The sequence below is a fragment of the Watersipora subatra genome, chromosome 11, assembly GCF_963576615.1.
Source record: "Watersipora subatra chromosome 11, tzWatSuba1.1, whole genome shotgun sequence".
NCBI lineage: Eukaryota > Metazoa > Bryozoa > Gymnolaemata > Cheilostomatida > Watersiporidae > Watersipora > Watersipora subatra.
This window is the reverse complement of record NC_088718.1, coordinates 24,336,393-24,355,611: the sequence shown is the minus strand read 5'-3', so window position 1 is coordinate 24,355,611 and position 19,219 is coordinate 24,336,393. Positions and strand designations below refer to the sequence as shown.

At 36.3% G+C, this 19,219-nt stretch overlaps 1 protein-coding gene across 3 annotated transcripts in view; it reads left to right on the top strand.

Moving 5' to 3' along the window:
- LOC137408222 (sentrin-specific protease 6-like) overlaps window positions 1-19,219 on the top strand; it is a 79,774-nt gene that overhangs the window by 1,417 nt on the left and 59,138 nt on the right. For all 3 annotated transcript variants that reach the window (XM_068094642.1, XM_068094641.1, XM_068094643.1), the window contains exons 3-6: window positions 1,962-2,019; window positions 3,354-3,489; window positions 4,252-4,352; window positions 15,378-15,652. In XM_068094642.1, coding sequence (XP_067950743.1) covers window positions 1,962-2,019; window positions 3,354-3,489; window positions 4,252-4,352; window positions 15,378-15,652 — 570 coding nt within the window. The remainder of the gene's footprint in view (window positions 1-1,961; window positions 2,020-3,353; window positions 3,490-4,251; window positions 4,353-15,377; window positions 15,653-19,219) is intronic.

The window sequence follows — 19,219 nt, the reverse complement described above, 5'->3', positions numbered from 1 at the left end:
TGCTGTACTCCTATCAATTATGCACAGTACAAAACTAGGGAATTTATATTCTGAATGCGGCTGGTTTTTGAGTTGGTCATCGGTATTTAAAGATGTAGTTGCGTCAAAATTTAAGTTGATCTTAAAAGAAAGCATTTTTTTTTTTCTCTATCAGTTGATATGTTGTTTGTTGTGTTACGCGATCGCATTGCCAAGATATTTGAAGATTAAAACCGAAAAAATCTGATCGCCGTAAAAACGCTCAGGCCACAAAAACGTGCCCAGCCTCGCCAAAAATGATGTCACGCGTTTGGCAACCTGTCTCTATCTCTCGTATTCACATCGGCTATTTGCGATAAAAGTCTAGTCTTACGCGGCTCTATTGGCATATATCTTATTTTGTATTTGCTCATGTTGGCTAGAATAAAATTTTAAATCCTGCTACAGATGCATTATTATGAATGTTTCAAAGGCCTCAAATAACGAAAATTGAAAATTTGTTCTACTCACTTTCTCCAAATGTTGTGTAAACATTTGGGTACCGACTACCAATTCTACCGGTCTACGGTAATTCTGTCAAGTCACTTTTGTAGAACGCGGTCTTTGTATCAGCACAGTTCTGCATCTACCCATACAAACGATATACAGCCTCCCATAAGCCCCGCCCACATTATGTCGCCTATTACCTACGTACTCGTTTCTTGCTAGTAGTATTCTTACCGAATACTAGATAAGTGAAATAAGCAAGCCACCTCTTTGAAAAGAATGTAGACAGGGATAGAGTTTTAAGAATGAGAAGTCTGCTGCAAACTGGATTTGAACTCACATTCTCCAGTTCTGCGGACACCCATATACCATATCCGATACACTACAATATTCTGCAAATCATGTTTTGCATTATCTTCAACAATATTATTTTATTATATAATTTTTACAAGCAAAAATATTTTCATCTCGGCATAAAACTTTTATTAAAAATATTCATCAAGTCGTGGCCACTCAGATAGTATTAGCTGATACAATAAGACAAATTCATCTACTGCAACAAACTCAAACAAAACATCATGGCTTATGCAGCACGCATTCAAGTCTCTCTTTCCACTTTATGGCAGTTTCCACACTGACAAAGCTTCTTCGGCTGGTGGGACGACATAAACATTCTGTAATCAGTAAAAAAAATGCAATAAATATATGTCATTCTAAAGCGTATCTATTGACAGCTTCAATATTCTTGCACAACACGTAATTCACATCCATGTCATTTTTGCAACATGTTGAAATTTTAAATATCAAATATAAATTTGATGATTTAATTTATCAGAAACATCCTTTAAACCTTCCTACCATGTTGTTGGGTTCATTATACAGTAAAGGTTATTCTAAACCAACTATCATTAATTGCATATTCAATTATGTTTGACTCTGACCTGAATCTCCAAAAGAAATTATCGATTAGAACCAACAGTGAATATATGGAAATATAAGATAAATGAAGTTCAACTTGGTTGAGTCCATGAGGCATGAGTGATGGACCTTATGACTACGTGTCCCTTACTTTTTTTTGCTTTACAATGCACACTTTGAAGCTGTCAGTTGTTGAATTATCCACTAAAAAGATCTCTTGCAGCTCGCTCCGCTTTACGGTGCAGCAATAGATTACCGTGGCTGTGTAATGGCTTTGGCATGATCTGTTTTATTGCGTTAGATGAGGTTGCTAAGAGATACAAAATTAATTGTTAAATAATTGGTTTGCATTAGTAACACCTTCCTATTTGATTTCAGCTAATGTAAGATATAAGCTCTTTTTAATTCCTTTTATTGTGACATTTTCACTTCGATCCATGCTCTCACATGGTACATGGTTCTGCTTAGAAGTACCTCTTAAAATGTGAGATTGGTTGTGATTGGAGTTGTCTCCTAGTAAAAATATTGTTTGCTTTTTTTTGTAGCTAGTTTTTTACAATTTTTTTTGGAATTTGTAGTGGACAGCAAACATCCATGCTGCCAGTCACTCAAAGTAGTCAAGCCCAGCAATCTTGGGTGAGTAACCCGCATCATGTATTTTTATGTTGTGTGTTTCCTTTTCATTGGCTCGTGCATTGTCATTCATGCTATGTATCCATAGTTTGTATTTTTAACAGATTTCTGGCACACATTGCACCCCGCCATATGACATTAATTAGTTCCGGTGTTGGCATCGTAAGGCAAAAATGTCTTATGAAGGGGTCTAGAACCCCGTAGCAATTATCTGATGCAAACCTCCAGGTAAAAACCATTAAAAATTTTTATACATACTGTACGCATTAAAATTGATAATATGATAGTATATTAACCTTAGTAACAATAGTTACCTACAATAACTTTGGTGTATTTAGTAGTTATGATCTGAAATTAAATGTACTTTACTAAACTTTAATTTTGTCATCATCTTAATTTTCATTAGCCGTTTCTGGTTTCGTTTTTACTACAAATTATACCAAATAATGTTAAAATAAGAAAAGCGAGCATCATATCTCTTTCAGGGCAAATAGCATATCGGCGTCCGACGTATTCAGCAAACCAACCGCCAAATTTGAATTCTGAGAGACATTTTTGTTGATATCGTATGGCTAAAAGAATGTCACATGGCGGGATGATAAAACATCGTGTTCCATATCGTAAGGCGAAAAACCGTAACACGGATGTCTCAACTCGGGTGTGCACTATATTGGACTATATTTGAAGTTTTTTAAGTTCCTTCATTATAGTGAAATATCGTCAAGCATAGCTTTAGGCCTTGTGAGCGCAAGGTTCAATCAAGTGATACGAATTCATGCTTATATAAAACTAATTAATCTAGATAGCTCCTAGCTGGTAAGTTTAGCTGTCTAAGCATTGCTGTCAATATAGTTAACCAGAGATCATAGATTTGATATGGTCTAATGAGATCAAAGAGCTGCCATCGTTTCTTCCATAATTTTTATGCTGGTACTGATCTTTACATTATTATTTTTCCTCCTAATTTATTTGAACAAAACACTTTCATTATAGGAAATTTATAAGTTACAGGTGTTAGAAAAAGTTTGAAAATTTTTACAGCTGTTTTATTGTTTGTCTTAATTCATTTGAACTGCACAAAAAAACAATTTTTTCATGATATGAATTTTAAAAGTTAAAATGGTAAATGTATATATGTTGAATGAAAGTAAATTTACTGTGTAAAGACTTTTTTATTACCCGGGCAACACCACACATTTAACTATTGCCTCACACAAAGCGGTTATGACTTTTGTAGAGCAGTAGAGGGAACATGACAAACTCCTTTGCACTATTATTTCCTCTTCCGCTATATGTAGATCTTGCATTTACTAAAATATGTTTGGCATGTTATGCAGGTACAGAACATAGCTTCTAGACCTATGCTACCCACGGGTAATGTTCCTGTGGGTACACCTCTCCTTGAGTGGAATGGAAGTGAATGGATACCTCCTCAGCAGAGTAGTCTTGCTGCTGTCGCGGCTAGCCAACAAGGTACTCCATGTTTTAGCATATCAGTCTTGATGCTGATTTCTTTTTCAAGTAATTATTGGTTATCCATAGAAGTACCAATAACATGTACAGTAGAAACTCCTAAAAACATGTATAGATGTATTTTAGACTGAAAACATACATTACATACTGGTTTCTTTTCTTTTGGGATGAAGTAAGTATTTTGGTTAGATCAAATATTCCTACAAGCCTACACAGTAATTGTTCCAAAATCTACAATAATTTTTTCCTAAACACTGCAGGTGATTACACAAAGCATTAAGATTGTATTAAATTAAATTTTTGGGCGATGATAGACAGATTGTTAATTATCGATTCACTCAAGTAACAGGTGTATGGTGGTATAACAGGTTGAGGTGATGATAGAGATATATAGTGGAACTCGCTGTAACATATATTAATAACAGGTTTAATATAGTTCATTCGCACTTCCGAAAGTAAAATGTGTGAATTACTTTGGACGTAGAGTCAAGTTATTTTTCAATTTTATGTTGGAAACATGTATATATCAAAGCAATGTTGTTAGAGATTTGACTGCTTATGCTGTCATCATATGCCATCTTGTTACATTTCGGATCACAAAACACAATGTAAATACTCTCTAGAGCATAATCATTTATGCCATCCATATGTGTTTTTATAAATGTATGCTACACTGGCAAGCAGCTTTCACTTAAAGCATCATTTCATGAGATAATGTGCCAGACAATTTCATGTGTTTCCTGTTTTCTGCTTGTGTTTTAGTCTCCTTGTCCAATGCATCAGTCCAGTCGCTGTCCTCTACCTACACATTAAGCCCTTTGACTTCCTGGAACCCTCAACAGCACCTTGACAACCACCAGCAGGTAAACGCCTATGTATTTAGCTCATGTGAGTCGTAAACTGCAATGACAGTGTGAAACCGGTGGTCACACAGAGGTCGCGAAAATGACTACACAATGATTGATTCTACAGGTTTAATTTTAGATTAACTTATTCTTTGGTTAAGTTCTAATCATTTAACATACGAGCTATACAGTCATCGTTTTATATGACTTATTTTCCTTATCATACAAGTTTACCAGTCATTGTTATATATGACTTAATGTTCTTATCAGACAAGTTGTACCAGTCATTATTATATATAACTTATTGTCCTTATCATATAAGCTATACAGTCATTATTATATACGATTTATGTTCTTTGTCATACCCTACAGGACGAAAATATTCGCCGAGTTAAGTTTTCCGCAAATTGCCTTTTTCATGCTTATTCGTGGACTAATTTATTCGCGGTAAACACAATCACTCTCTATTAAGGGTTAACTCTATTGCGGCTAGAAATAGATTAATGCGTATTGCTAGCCACACATGCGTACACCACGCGTTGAGGTTTCTGTTTAGCTGACAACTACGAGTCGATCATGCTAAGCTATAAATTTCTTGCTCCGTCCAGAGGTTTTCACAAATATTCATCGATTTGGAGGCCTTTGATGAACCAACAACTTGTGGTAAGTAATGAGTTTTCTCAAAACCATTTACTAAATTATTAATTGAATTTTACTTTGGTTCTTTGGTAAAATGCAATATTTATTTTTTTACCGCGTTGTTATTTGTTTTAGTGTGAGAGAGAGCCCAATAATCTGTACGACTTATTTGCACGAAAGTAATAAACGCAGACTGCGCAACGGTTGATCATCTACCCTGTGAAATAAGTAGAGTAAGCAGCTTTTTCATCATACACAGAGGCACAGTGACTGCAAGGATGGTAGATTTCATTCTTAGAAGATCACCAATCATTTAAGGAGGTCTTAAAATTGAGGTAGAAGTGACCGCAGCTGCTAACAAGGAGGATATATCTGTTTCAAAAAGGAACAAGAACGCCTTTACGAGCACAAATTTTTGGCCAACTGGCAGAATTTTGCAATAGTAAGCCACAAGGAGAGTTCTGATGATGATGAGTCCTGACTCCCTTGCCAGCCATGTAGTAGCAAGAGAATCGCCTTTAACATCTACCCAAGACAGTGACAGGGATATAGAGCTGCTATTACCAAAATAACTGGTCAGAGAGTTCCATTACCCGCTACTTATCAAGAGTATCAATTTATTTTTATTGCCAAACAACCGCCATATGGGCTAAACTGTTTTTATTTACTTCATTCATTGTTTGTAAAATTTTATTTGTGTTCGAAATATTTTATTGTACACTGAAGTTTGTAATAAATTACAATATATCTATACATGAAATAGAATATATATATATAATATAATCATGTTTGCTGCAGCGATATCAAGGCGTTGTTGTTAATGAAGGGGTCTAGGTTGACTGGTTGCTTCTCTTCCAATATTTCTGCCTTGGTGAATATTACTACTTGTCTCGAGTTTTTGTAATCGGAATAGGTTCTGTTTCATTCTCAATCTGCAGTAAACACAAAAAGAAAAATGTTAAAGGTTGACTTGCAACAAAATTCAATTACAGTTACAGTCAAACATGGATAACTCGCCCACGGATAGCTCGAACACATGGTTAATTCGAACGGTTTCTTTGGTCCGTTCCCACGTAATGATAAATTGCTATATATAACTCGAACTCAACACTGTTAATTCGAACTGTTTTTTTGCCCAACGGCTACCGAAACGGTTGTTATCGCTTTAGAAAATCACTTTATTCAAAGCCATAGAGCTAAACCTCATCTTTTCGTAATTCATAATCGTCGTTATTACCACCATCGGCAAAATATTTTTGTCAACGACTTTTTTAAAGGTTTGGTGAAATTTGATTTATACTGTTATACGATGAATAGCACGGGCTAGCCGGGTCACGCGTGCAAGGATTTTTGCCACGCACATACAAAACAAAAATCGCATGTTGTTTTTGTTTTGTATGTGCGTGGCGAAAATCCTTGAGTGCGTGGCGTAACCCAGCTAGCCCGTGATAAATAGTTTTTCGACGTTGATTCCATGTTGAATCAACGTTGGAATATTAAATGTTTAAAACGTCTTAAAAATTGTTGTAATTAAATGTATACGTTGTCTTAGCTACAAAACACTATTCATCGTTTGACCTAAACACAGAATACATGTGTACATTCAATAAGTATCTATTAAAAAGCGTGAGTGATATAGAATGTACGTAAAACCTCGTAAAACTTCTAATTGAACTGCCTCGGAGTGTTGCTCTTAACGAATCCCAGGTAAAGTAAGGTAATCTGCATAAACTTAAAAAAAAACGGCAAAATTGATCATGGGTAAACCCCCAAAAGAAAAAAATGTATTTTCTTTTGAGCATTTCAACAACGATCAAGTTTTGCCAATGTCAATCTAAAAAACGTCCTGGCAATAACATCACCTCAAACAATGAACCAATCTCAAGTGATAGAAAAATCTCTATACTTTTTGATAAAAACGTTTTAAACTTTACATTAGAAGCATTTAATTCGAAACAAGCCATTTGTGCTTTTGATTTATATTATAGTTTGTATATGTACATGTATCTACTAATAAATGAGTAAATACATGGACTTGTGACAGTGCTCTGATAACTTGAACGCTCTGATAATTCGAACACTTTTGCTCGGTCCCGTGAAGTTCGAGTTATCCATGTTTGACTGTATTTGGTATCAAAAGATTTACCATGTCTTACTCTGTTGTGTTGTAGGTGCCACATATGTGGAAATGTGATTACAAGCTCTTAAAAGCTCTAAAACGAAAAGCCGCCGTAGATTGGAATTTCTTTATTTCTCTGACGTAGTCATGAAATTTGGTTATCGTCTTGTCACATGATGTTCTCCCGTGAATTGAAAGGCCAATAAAAAGCTCAATATAAAACTTATCGCAGCACTAGTTTCTGACAAACGCTTCGCGTTTTACCGAAGACCCCGTATCAAATATAGATGCTCGCTACTTTACAGTTTTGTTTCGGTTTGGTCTAATCGGCAAGTCATAATCTGATCATGTGACCCAATACTTCCCAAATAATTTCTGCAGCACTTTTCGATTATCACAAATGACCAACAGGCTCGTCATGATTATCAGACAATGATATGTACTCCTTCAAGCTAAGGCTAAAGAATTAAATGAACTTTTACGGTAAGTTATAAGATATCACTGCTAAAAGTGACAGCATTAAAATGACGATAAAATAGACGCCTAAGAACAGTAGACATGGTTTTATTAAATGCGTGAAGTATATTTGTGAAAATATTTCGACGAATAAGGTTGCATGAAAGTGTAAACAGAAACCATCTAACACATCTACATCACATTTGAGCCGTTTTGGAAAGAGAATCCAAACTACGGCGGTCTCGTGTGGCTGCGATTAACTGTTTGTTTTTGAGCTTTTAAGAGCTTGTAATCACATTCCCACATATTTGACACCTACAACACAGCAGAGTAAGACATGGTGAATCGTTTGATATCAAATAACAGTAATGTGGATTTTGTTGCAAGTCAACCTTTAATAAGTGTAAAGGAAGTACAAAAACAGTAGCTGAAGTATTTAACCTTTTCCACACCGTTCCCGTAATCTGACGGGCTGAGAGCACAGTCTCAGCGTACCAAACCCGTAATTGCCTGTCAGATCTGAGTCTTCGATAGGTATTTTTTAAATTTGTTTATTTATTTTAAAAACGGCCCTAAAAATTTTAATTAATAATTTGAGGAGTTTTAAAAAATATCATACTATTAATTTGGTGCTATAATTAGTCCCTTCTACGCATGTGCAAAAAGAACACGTTGTTAGACATTGAACGTTCTTTATGGAAAGCTGATTATCTTGAACGGACGCGATATTTGAGGTGCTGCTAAAAAGATTCGTTTACCGGAAGATACCGACTGGTTTGAAAGTGAAGAAGAGGATTTTAGACCAGAAAAATGTGAGGAAGACGATGAAAGTAAAAAAGAAAATCAACAGAATGAATTGGATTGCGAAAGTGAGACTGAAACGGCCGGCGTTGAAACGGCGAATAATGGCGGATATCAAAGAGGAGCTGATTTAAAACCAAAAGACTTACATTTTGCTGACAGCTTGGCAGGAGTATAAGTTTGAATTCTTAAACAGGTATGTGTTTTTATTATTCAAAGCTTTTAAACATCGGCCATGATAAATGTTATATTTAACGAAACGAATAAATATGGCCTTCAAAAACATTGCGATGCTTCGGAGCCTGTTGATGATAAATATTTGGGGAGTTGCTTGTTTAGTTTTGCATATAGGTATTCTCAAAAAGCGTACTCTATTGCCTTACTGGTCCACATTCCTTTATTATCTACGCTGATTTTTAATCAGTTTATAAATTGAAAGAAAATTAGAAGCAAGTTTACACTTTATTGACAATTTTGAAGACCCTGCTGGCAATAAATTGTTCAAATTAAAAAATATTTTTGCCATGACATGCGACTGGTTCTATCCTGTTTTTCTATCTGATAAATTTATATTTGTAGATGAAAGCTTGCTGGCATGGAAAGGCTGGCTCAACTTCAGACAGCATATTCCATCTAAAAGATCTAAATTTGGAATTATGTTATTTGCTTTCCGTTGCTGTCTCTGGCTATGTGCACCAGTTGTCTGTATACATTGTCGATGAGCAAGCTGAATGCACTGGCAGCGGAGTCACTTGTGGAATATCTTTGTGCGAGTCATGTTTTGATCCTTACCGTGCTAGCTAAATTTATTTACAAATGATATTTTATTTAGTTTCTGCAAATGCTTCACTGCTTTGTATTGCTAGCTTTTGTACATAGATTTGCTAATCTATTGTATTAGTTGTGCATTGATGTGCTGTATTTGTTACACACTGCCATCTTCAGAGCAGCAGTCTAATCAAATAGTTTAGTTCTCATATTGTTCTGCAATCTAGCAGTCCAAGATTTGTTGTTTCTGCTCATAATAAATGTTGCTTTCTGTCTTTTGCTGCTTCACCAAATGTGTGAATATAGGCTCACGACTTAATTCTTTTTGCACACAACCAGTTAATCTTTGCTGCAGCACACATGAATCTGTGTAATGACTTTATATGCAAATTTTTTACATAAATCTAGTCTCAAGAAATGCATAGAAATTCAGAGCAAAAAGTTGTAACTGCAAATATATAGATGTCTAGCTGCAAAGCTTTTGCAAGCTGTGTGGAGGAAACAATCTCATTCTGCAGGAAAATGTCTCAGCTTCCAGATGCATATTCATTTGCAGTTTTGTGGCAATTTGCACGAAAACTAGAGCAACCTTGTTGGATGACTGTCCTGCGCTGCTTATGGACATGGCGTCTCGAGCGTTTCCAGTGGCGCTCCCGCTATATATCAGAGCTCATAACTTCGCTTTCAATGCTCTTGGACGACTAAATTTTTTTGCAAATTGTTGTGAGCATATGATTCCATGCAAGAATTATTTATACAACATTGCCAATTGCTTTTAGTGAATATAAAATACAATTGAAAATGACGTACTTACATAAAAAACTCGTAGCTTCAACGAATTGCGACTCTTGCAGGTAAGCAAATGCAAGCTAACTACATTAAAAAAGTATCAGCTTGTAGAGAAATTTCTCAGGATTCTGATGCATGTTAATTTATGTAACTACCTCAGTTTTGAAGAAAATTGATGCAGTTTTTACGCAGTGGTGTCGAAGGCTCAAATCGCCATAGTAAATGCACTGGTACGCTGGGGAATTTCCAGCCGTAAGCCCGCGGTCGCTAAAGGGTTAATGAAAACGATCAGTTTTTAAACAAGAGAATGACGTTGAACTTATGGAGTTGATTTCAATGTAAAAAGACTGTAGGAGAGATTTTTGCAATGACGACGCCATGCCGAATAGCTTGTGAAATCCTTGAATAATTTTGTAAAGAAGTGTGATGCATTGGCGATGGGGTTAACTCGAAGCTCCGGCGATGATTTTAAAAGTTTTGGAACTCGGCTACGTTTAGTACTTCTGCATAGCGGCTAGTTTTTAATTTGAGGCAGTAGTTATTCTCTCTTGTGTTTAAAAATAGAACTAATTATTCGCGGAATTTAATAGTTCGCGGAATTTAATAGTTCGCGGAATTTAATAGTTCGCAGAATTTAATAATTCGCGAAATTGACTGTTCGGGAAATCGCGAATTATGATATCCATGGAATATTTTCATTCTGTAGGGTAGAAGTTGTACCAATCATTGTTATATATGACTTATTGTTCTTATCATACAAATTGTTCTAGTCATTGTTATATATGACTTATTGTTCTTATCAGACAAGTTGTACCTGTCATTGTTTTATATGACTTATTGTTCTTATCATACAAGTTGTACCAGTCAATGTTTTATATGATTTATTTTTCTTATCATACAAGTTGTACCAGTCATTGTTTTATATGATTTATTGTTCTTATCATACAAGTTGTACCAGTCATTGTTTTATATGACTTATTGTTCTTATCATACAAGTTGTACCAGTCATTGTTTTATATGACTTATTGTTCTTATCATACAAATTGTACTAGTCATTGTTATATATGACTTATTGTTCTTATCATACAAGATGTACCGGTCATTGTTTTATATGATTTATTGTCTTTGTCATAGAAGTTGTACCAGTCATTGTTATACAGTGCACCCTCGGGATACGATTACCCTGATATATGATTTTTTCACCTTACGAAGTTGAACATTGTGATATCTTCACCTCGCTATACGAATTTTATTTCACGATACGATTTTGAGAAAAGTTTTGCCCGAGTTAAAATTTGGCGGTAGGTGTGCTCTTTACGCACGTCAAAATAACAAAGACACCGAAATACAGTTTGCCGAAAACATTTTCAGAATGTTTAGAAGAGATACGATGACCGACTTCTTTCAGGACCGCATTTCGTGTGGAAATTTAGTGTAAAATACACAAGCGAGAGCAAATATTCATTTTTAGCGTTATACTCTCTTTTACTCTAAACTTTTAGTCAGCATACGTAAATAACTACCAGTATCCATATTTAATTCGTTAGCTATGGAATCTGAGACCGATACAAGCATTACAAAACGAAGAAAGAATGATTTCCATGTCAACAAAGTTGGAAGTCATAAATATATAAGAAGAAAGCGCCCGTATTGTTAATATTGTCAAGGAATATGGTCGTAACTAATCAGAATTTGCAGTTATTATTAAAGCAAGCACAAGGAGGAGCTTACGACTGATGATTTGAAACAGTTGGAAGGCCATGCACGCGATCAGCATTGAAGAGGAGCAACCCTTTAGTATGGGCGAGGGCCGAGGAACTAGAAGATACAGAAAAACCTACATTGGCAGAAATATTTCAAGTGTTTAATTTACTGATGTGGACTGGTACATAAAACCAATGCGTGTGGAATGTATATCATTATTTATATTTTTGTGGCATGTTTTATTCATTTCATTCTATGTTTTATTTATTTCATTTTGATTTTATGTTTCATTTTCTGGCTCAGCCATGTCTTTGCAGTCCGGCCTGTTCTCTACTACGTAAATACAATTCATCGTATGTATGTAACTCATATATAACTAGCTACTCAAGATAGTTGACGCATCCACATTACTTTCTGAAACTTGCTAAAGCCCTCCAGGGTATAAATACGTCCAAACTTTATGTTTGGTTACATTGATTATTGTGCACATTTCATACAAGACAAACTACTCTACCACCTTCTCTGTATCCTTTTACAAGCGTTAGCTAGCTAGCAATTTTCTGCATTGCACCATCAACCTTTTCTTTTGAACCAGTAGAAAAATTGGACAGGAATGGACAACTTCTTTTAGCCTGTTAAAAAAATTCCAATTCATTACGTACTAAATTTATTTTCAAGTGTACAGCAACATAATTAGCATTGATACGCTTTTGCCTCCTCTCTGCTTTACTCGCTTCATGTTCCTGCTGAAGCCACGTTACTCCAAAGGTATGTACGCCCTGTATAACAAATAAAATTTTATTTTTCTTTTCGGTAGCCATTAAATGGTCAAGTGTGCGAGAAGCCGCTTTCTATAACTGCATCGCTCGGCCTAATTGATTTAGGTTGAAAAAGGTTTCAACCAGACACGCTAAATTTTATAGTGAAAGTGAAAATAGGAACTGCTGAAGGATAAAATTTTGTGATAAAAAGTTGAAATTCAGTAAAATAGCTCAAAATGCATACTAAAACTTAGTTTTAAGTGTAGGTTTAGCAAGCTAAACTTACTTGAAGTGATTTCAAAGTTTATGTTATGCGTACCTTTTGAAGGCAAGAACTCCTTACCGTACGTACTGCCTTTCGTAAACACATATTTTTGCATTTTATTGCAGATCATAACCATTAAAATACACTAAATACAATACAGTTACTGTAGGTAACTATAATTACTAAAGTTAACATACTATTTTGTTGCTAATTGTCGATATGTACACATTTTTATAAAAAATTTGACGATTTTTACCAGGGGATGTTTGCATTGTATAATTACAATGGTCTCTATACCCTGATATACGAACTTTTCACCATACGATGCCAACCCTGGAATGAATTAACATCGTATCTCGAGGGTGAACTGTATATGACTTATTTTGTGAACTGTTTTTCCTGTGTAGCCTACATATCCATATATTATATCATAGATGTTTCCTCTACAAGGGTAGATATAAACACTTTACATGTGGTTCATATGACTTGGTAAGTGGATACATCTGGCCTTTGCTCTGGTTATCTTGCATTTTCATGTCATTCGATTTAAATCGAATTGTTGATCATACAACTAGACTATCTCTCAATTTTCATCTGATTATTCATATCGCTGCCTGCTTGTTGCAGGATATTGCCACTACCTGTCCGTTTTTTGTTGTTGCACATGTCTGCATGTAGATGGTGTCGGGCTTATTATAAACTATTCGAAGAAAGATTGGACTCTGCAGCTTATTCAAGAGTTCGTTTATCCATTTCAAACTCTCCTCTTTAATTCACTTGACATACCGCTTACTCTCATGTGTTTGGTATCAAACGTTGGGTTGACGAAGGTTGATTTGCTGAAGGTGAACGAAGGTTGACTTGCAACGAAATTCACATTACAGTTATTTGATATCAAAAGATTCACCATGTCTTACTCTGTTGTGTTGTAGGTGCCAAATATATATGAATGTGATTACAAGCTCTTAAAAGCTAAAAACCGAACAGTTAATCGCAGCCACACGAGACCGCCGTAGTTTGGATTCTCTTTCCAAACGGTTCAAATGTGAGGTAGTTGTGGTAGATGGTTTCTGTTTACACTTTCATGCAACCTTATTCGTCGAAATATTTTCACAAATATACTTCACGCATTCAATAAAACCATGTCTATTGTTCTTACTCGTCTGTTTTATCGTCATTGTAATGCTGTCACTTTTAGCACTGATATCTTATAACTTACCATAAAAATTCATTTAATTTTTTAACCTTACCTGGAAGGAGTACATATCATTGTCTGATAATCATGACGAGCCTGTTGGTCACCTGTGATAATCGAAAAGAGTTGCAAAAATTATTTGCAAAGTATTGTGTCACATGATCAGATTACGACTTGATGATTAGATCAAGCTGAAACGAAACTGTAAAGTAAAGATTGCCAAACTGGTAGATAACAAGCATCGTCTCTCTTTCTGATGTTGGAGGGAGTTCAGCAAATAGCAAATCGGCATCTTCATTATTCGGACATATTTAGCACACCGACTGCTAAACTTGAATTTTGAGAGACGTTTTTGTTGATATAGTATGACGAGAAAAATGATGAAACGAGGAGGCGAGAAAACATTGTGTTCCACTTCGTATGGCGAAAAAATCGTAAAACAAGGACATGGTAATTTTGGGGTGGACTGCTTATGTACCCCTATTATTTAAATTTCTCAAATTGTTGTTCATCGACGGTTTGGGGACGAATTTCTTGTATGATGAATGGGAGTATTTGTTTTCAGCACCACAGCAGTCTGATCTGGAAGAAAGTTGAAAGAGTACAAGGAACAACGATTGGCAATGTTCGGATCTGTTCAATTATAGGCACCTGTACTCGACTAGAGTGGCAAGCTTGAAATTCTTTTGCAGCATAAATATTATGTTGTGTTCACATCACAGATTGATGGTTGCAACCGATTTCCTATCCAATAATGTCAGATACAAGTGTTACTTTGAATAACGTCGTTTATTAATTTGTGTGATTTCCATAAACATTTTAGAATGTCTGATTGTTAGAGTGCCACTTGTAGGAGTAGCGGATTGGTGCTTACAATTGACCATCTATGTCTTTTGGATGTCTTCTGTATGTCTGCTAGTAGGACACTTCATCAGCTGCTAGTGGGCCACTCTGTGTTGGAAAATAAAGTGTTGTTGCTTCGTAGCTTGCAAAGCGTTGTTTAAAGCTGCAAGCCATTTTTGTTTGTAACTACAATGAAAAAACCAGATTTCCATTTGCCGTAAGAAATGTTAAAATAATGGTGCTACATTATCGTGATACAAGAACGAGGTGTAACAACCCACACCTTGTAACATTTATAAGAAGAATAGCTATGTTATTTATATGGCCCTTTTCGAAGTTAGTGGCTCTCATTACACGAGGATTGCTTCACTACATCTGTAATGGCACAGAAGGCTGTTGTTATATTCTACAGCAGGGATATGGTGTCACAAATTGCAGCCACAAGTCTTTAGGGTAGATCTATGTACCCTTATACTGGAGAATTATGTTGGAATCTTGCACCAGCCACGATTTATGTGCACCATCTTAGTTTTATCCTCAAAAAATTATCAACAGCTTACAATATCATATCACGTATGTTCTTTAAAATTTGACATTTATATCAAGTACTATAACCCGTGTTTAGAATACAACTGCTCTGATATGTCAAAAGTTGGTCAACGCTCTTAATTCTGAAATAAAGTCTTTTTATTCTGTGTTACAGTCAACTAATCACACGCAGCACTCTCAAACTCAGCAAGGCCAGCCCAACCAGCAAGGTCAACCAAACCAGCCTGTCTCCTCAGCCTTCACAAACTCTGATACAGCCCGTCAGCATATCCCAGCCAAGCAGACTAGGAAAAGAGTGCAAAAACCTAAACAATCAAAGGAATCAGCAGGGTCACAGCTGCAGACTCACCACCCTCAGCTTAACTCTGTTGTGACACTCGGCAGGAGCAACAGCACGGAAGACCTGCTCTCTGCGGATCAGCTGGCTAGGTGAGTTGAGAGTCATGATTTCCGGTTCGCCTGTTCTCCTGTCTACCTGATGTGAATACTATAAGAAATTTTAACCTAGGAGGAGACAATATTTGACTCATTAACAACGCACATAGCTGCCTGGTTAGCTGACATTGCCTGATACTTTGGGGGTTATGATATTCAGCAAGATACTGCCAGGTTTATCAGGTAGGGTAATTTTTAAAGTGGATGAAGTATGCTGGTAATAGTGGAATTAGTTGATGAACGCTTAGCATCACATTGCCAGTGGTAATGTAGCCCTACATATGTAGCCATATGCCCTTATGTAGCTTATGTAAGGCTGGGCGGTTTTAGGCACCAACAGTACACCGAGACCGCACCTGTTTAAACCGATACCGCATCGCATACCGACATGGAGAGAACTACTCCCAAAAACATACGGTTCGGTTTACACACCAACAAATACTGCAAAATGAGACAAAAACCGCATGAATTTTTAGGAGTTTTGTTCCACCTACCATTGCTACGCAGTACGCGCCAGCTTAGTCGAAGGAAGGCAACTCCAGCTCTACTTTAACTGGAGTACAGGGTCCCGTGTGCTAAGCAAACCCTTGCACAAGGGATGGCATTTGGATTGCACAATCCACCTGTTGGTTCATTCCACCCAACTCTAAACTTTAAAGTTGGATATTGTGTATTCTTTATTTTAGACGAGCGTGTAGAAAGCGAACATAGAATACAGAATCACAGACACAAAATCATGTACCATGTTTGTTGAGAGTAAACCCAGCTCTTCAGCAATGAACGACAATTTATCTTATTTATATATGTAATTACAAATACCGTATATAAAACAACATTCAACTTGACAGTGTTGACTGCAATCCTACATCCATCTACAAGTAAATTGCGTGTTTATTAATAACTAACATGGAAAAAGTACGCAACGTGGTTTCTACATCTAATCTAGTGTATCAAAGCATTGCCAAACATCGTATTTCGATGATGTCGGTATTAAAACTTCCAAATCTGCATCTTCGATAGATTTCAATGATGATGATGTCGGTGATAAAAACCCCAAATCAGCATCCTCGGTGTATTCACCTACCAATGATGACAAAAATCAATTAGAGTACGAACTGCAAACTAAACAGAAACATAAAATATAAAGCAGTCCGCGAACGTGAGGAGAGTGAACAGCGAAGAGTAAAATTTGGCAAGCAACAATGTCTATATCAGTAATTGTCATTCTAAAAGCTTTGAACAGTGTCTATATCATAAAATTTTGTTCTTAAGAGCTTCAAAAAAATAACGCACATTATTAAAATGATAGATTTTATTCAAGTTCAGGCGGTTAGTGCAGACTGGAAACAAAACACCTAATGATAAGGAATTAATTATCACAATTAAAAAGATAATGCAACTGACAAAGTGTATGGTTTGGAAATTATCATTGACAGACATAACAAACATGAAAATTTTGAGTTCGAGTCTCGAATAGGTAATATTCTCATTAATTCTGCTGCCTAGCTAGTATTTCCTCTCCATTTGGATTTATAGAAAAAATGGTATGGACACTAAAACTGCAATAACTGGCAAGTCAATGTTCAAGGCTGTCCATCCGATTGGCATCAATCTTTATTGAATCAAAAATAAAAAAATGATGATCCGCACCCATGCATACGATATATTTAGACTTAGAGACTTGAATAAAAAATCAAATGCCTCCCAGCCATACCAACTAATGCACCAAGTCCCAACACAAACCTAAAGTGTGACCACTCATGGCCTAACATCGAGTATAATAAGAAACAATGACAGCATTTACCTTCTGCGATACTCTCGCCGTCCATAGAGATGCCCCGATTCTAAATTCACCAGCCGATTCAGATACCGATCCGATATACCGATCCTAATTGAAAAATAATCCGATTCAGATACTGATTCAGATCTTTTGTGTTGCATAGATAGTAGCTCATTTTATTATGCAAATACAAACATAATGCAAAGAAAACATGAATATTATTGTATCTATTTGTTTGCATTTATGGAAAAAAATATACATATTCACATACTGACATATCGTGCATGTAGTAACAAAACAGTCCATGTTTCTTGTAATTTGTAAATAAAGGTAATTACTGTTAGTGGTACAGTTCTATCTGTGATAACGAAGTCCCTCTTCTATTGTTGGATGAACTGCTGTGCCTGTACAAGTTTAGAGCAAATCAATGTTTCTTTTAAAAACCGTTAGTGATTCAATTATCTCAGTAAGACGTCTCTTTTCTTCCATCATTATCAATGTAGCCGAGCGTACTGAAGGGGGATTCCCTTGCAACAGATGTTGGAGGACAGGCTACATACCGATACGCCACTGGGGTTACCGTTTTTTGTACAATACAAACGATCCATTGTATCGTCAGGATCAAGAGAGTGATGGATAACTTTATGCGTCGACTGTTTAAATTACTTTCGTAATGCTAGTAAATAGAAATATTACACTGCGTTCTTGTTTCCCACTTTTGTTATCTTGTTCGTGATTGCTTGCAATAAAACCTATCGCTGTAATTGGGAAATACCACACTTTTTGTTTACGTTCTGGCTAAAAAGTTTCCTTCGCTGTGTTGATCAGGCTATAGACATGAAATAAATTGTGTGGCAGGCCTGAAATTCATTAAGTAAAAGTAAGAAGCTTACAGCTGATGATTTTTTATTAGTATAGCAGGCTAAAATACAGTTTTCTGCTAAATGGTTGATCTGTAAAAAGTATCGGAAGGTTCAGATTTTTTAAGAAAAGATCGGCCGATACCGATTCAGATACTTGACACTCATATCGGCACCGATACCGATTCCGATACCAAAATCGGGGCAACTCTAGCCGTCCATTCTAGCATGACGACTCTTCTTCTCGCAAAGGATTGCCCCCTGCGATGAAACATCATTCCATCTACCGATCTACTTTATTTTGGCGTCACTTTTACCGTGTGACAACAGTCGCTCGGTCTACCTGGGTGCGTACCGATACCGCATGAATGTTTACATAATTATTCGGTATCCTCGGTGCGTGAACAACCAAACCACACCGTGCGGTTCCATTGTGACGTTTTGACCGCTCGGTTTTAAAAGCAAGTACCGCGAAAAATCGGTAATACCGCCATACCGCCCAGCTTTAAGCTTACGTCACCCAAATTCGGTTGTGAGAACTCACTTGAGTGAAAACTTCTTTTTGTGTGGTTCACTAAACAACTAATCTGTGGTTCTCAAAGTTGATCGAGCAAATGAGAATTCCTTTTAGTGAGACCAACCTACCGGGAAACCTTAATTTGAACGGTGCAGTATTTTTCAGCCGTTCCCCCATAGTGATGTTGTATTAGAGGTGGCGTTCAAATAGCATGTCGGGCTGTATTTTTCAATCAAGTATTCAGAATTTTTGAAAGATAAATTTTAACCTTTGACAGGTGAAGCAATGCTAATTCCGCCTATATTTTGCACCCTCCTTCAGTGATACTAATGCCTCCAGCCTCGGCATTTTTGCTAAACTGTTTTTCATACACATCGAAGTATCAGACCGACTTCAACAAGCGA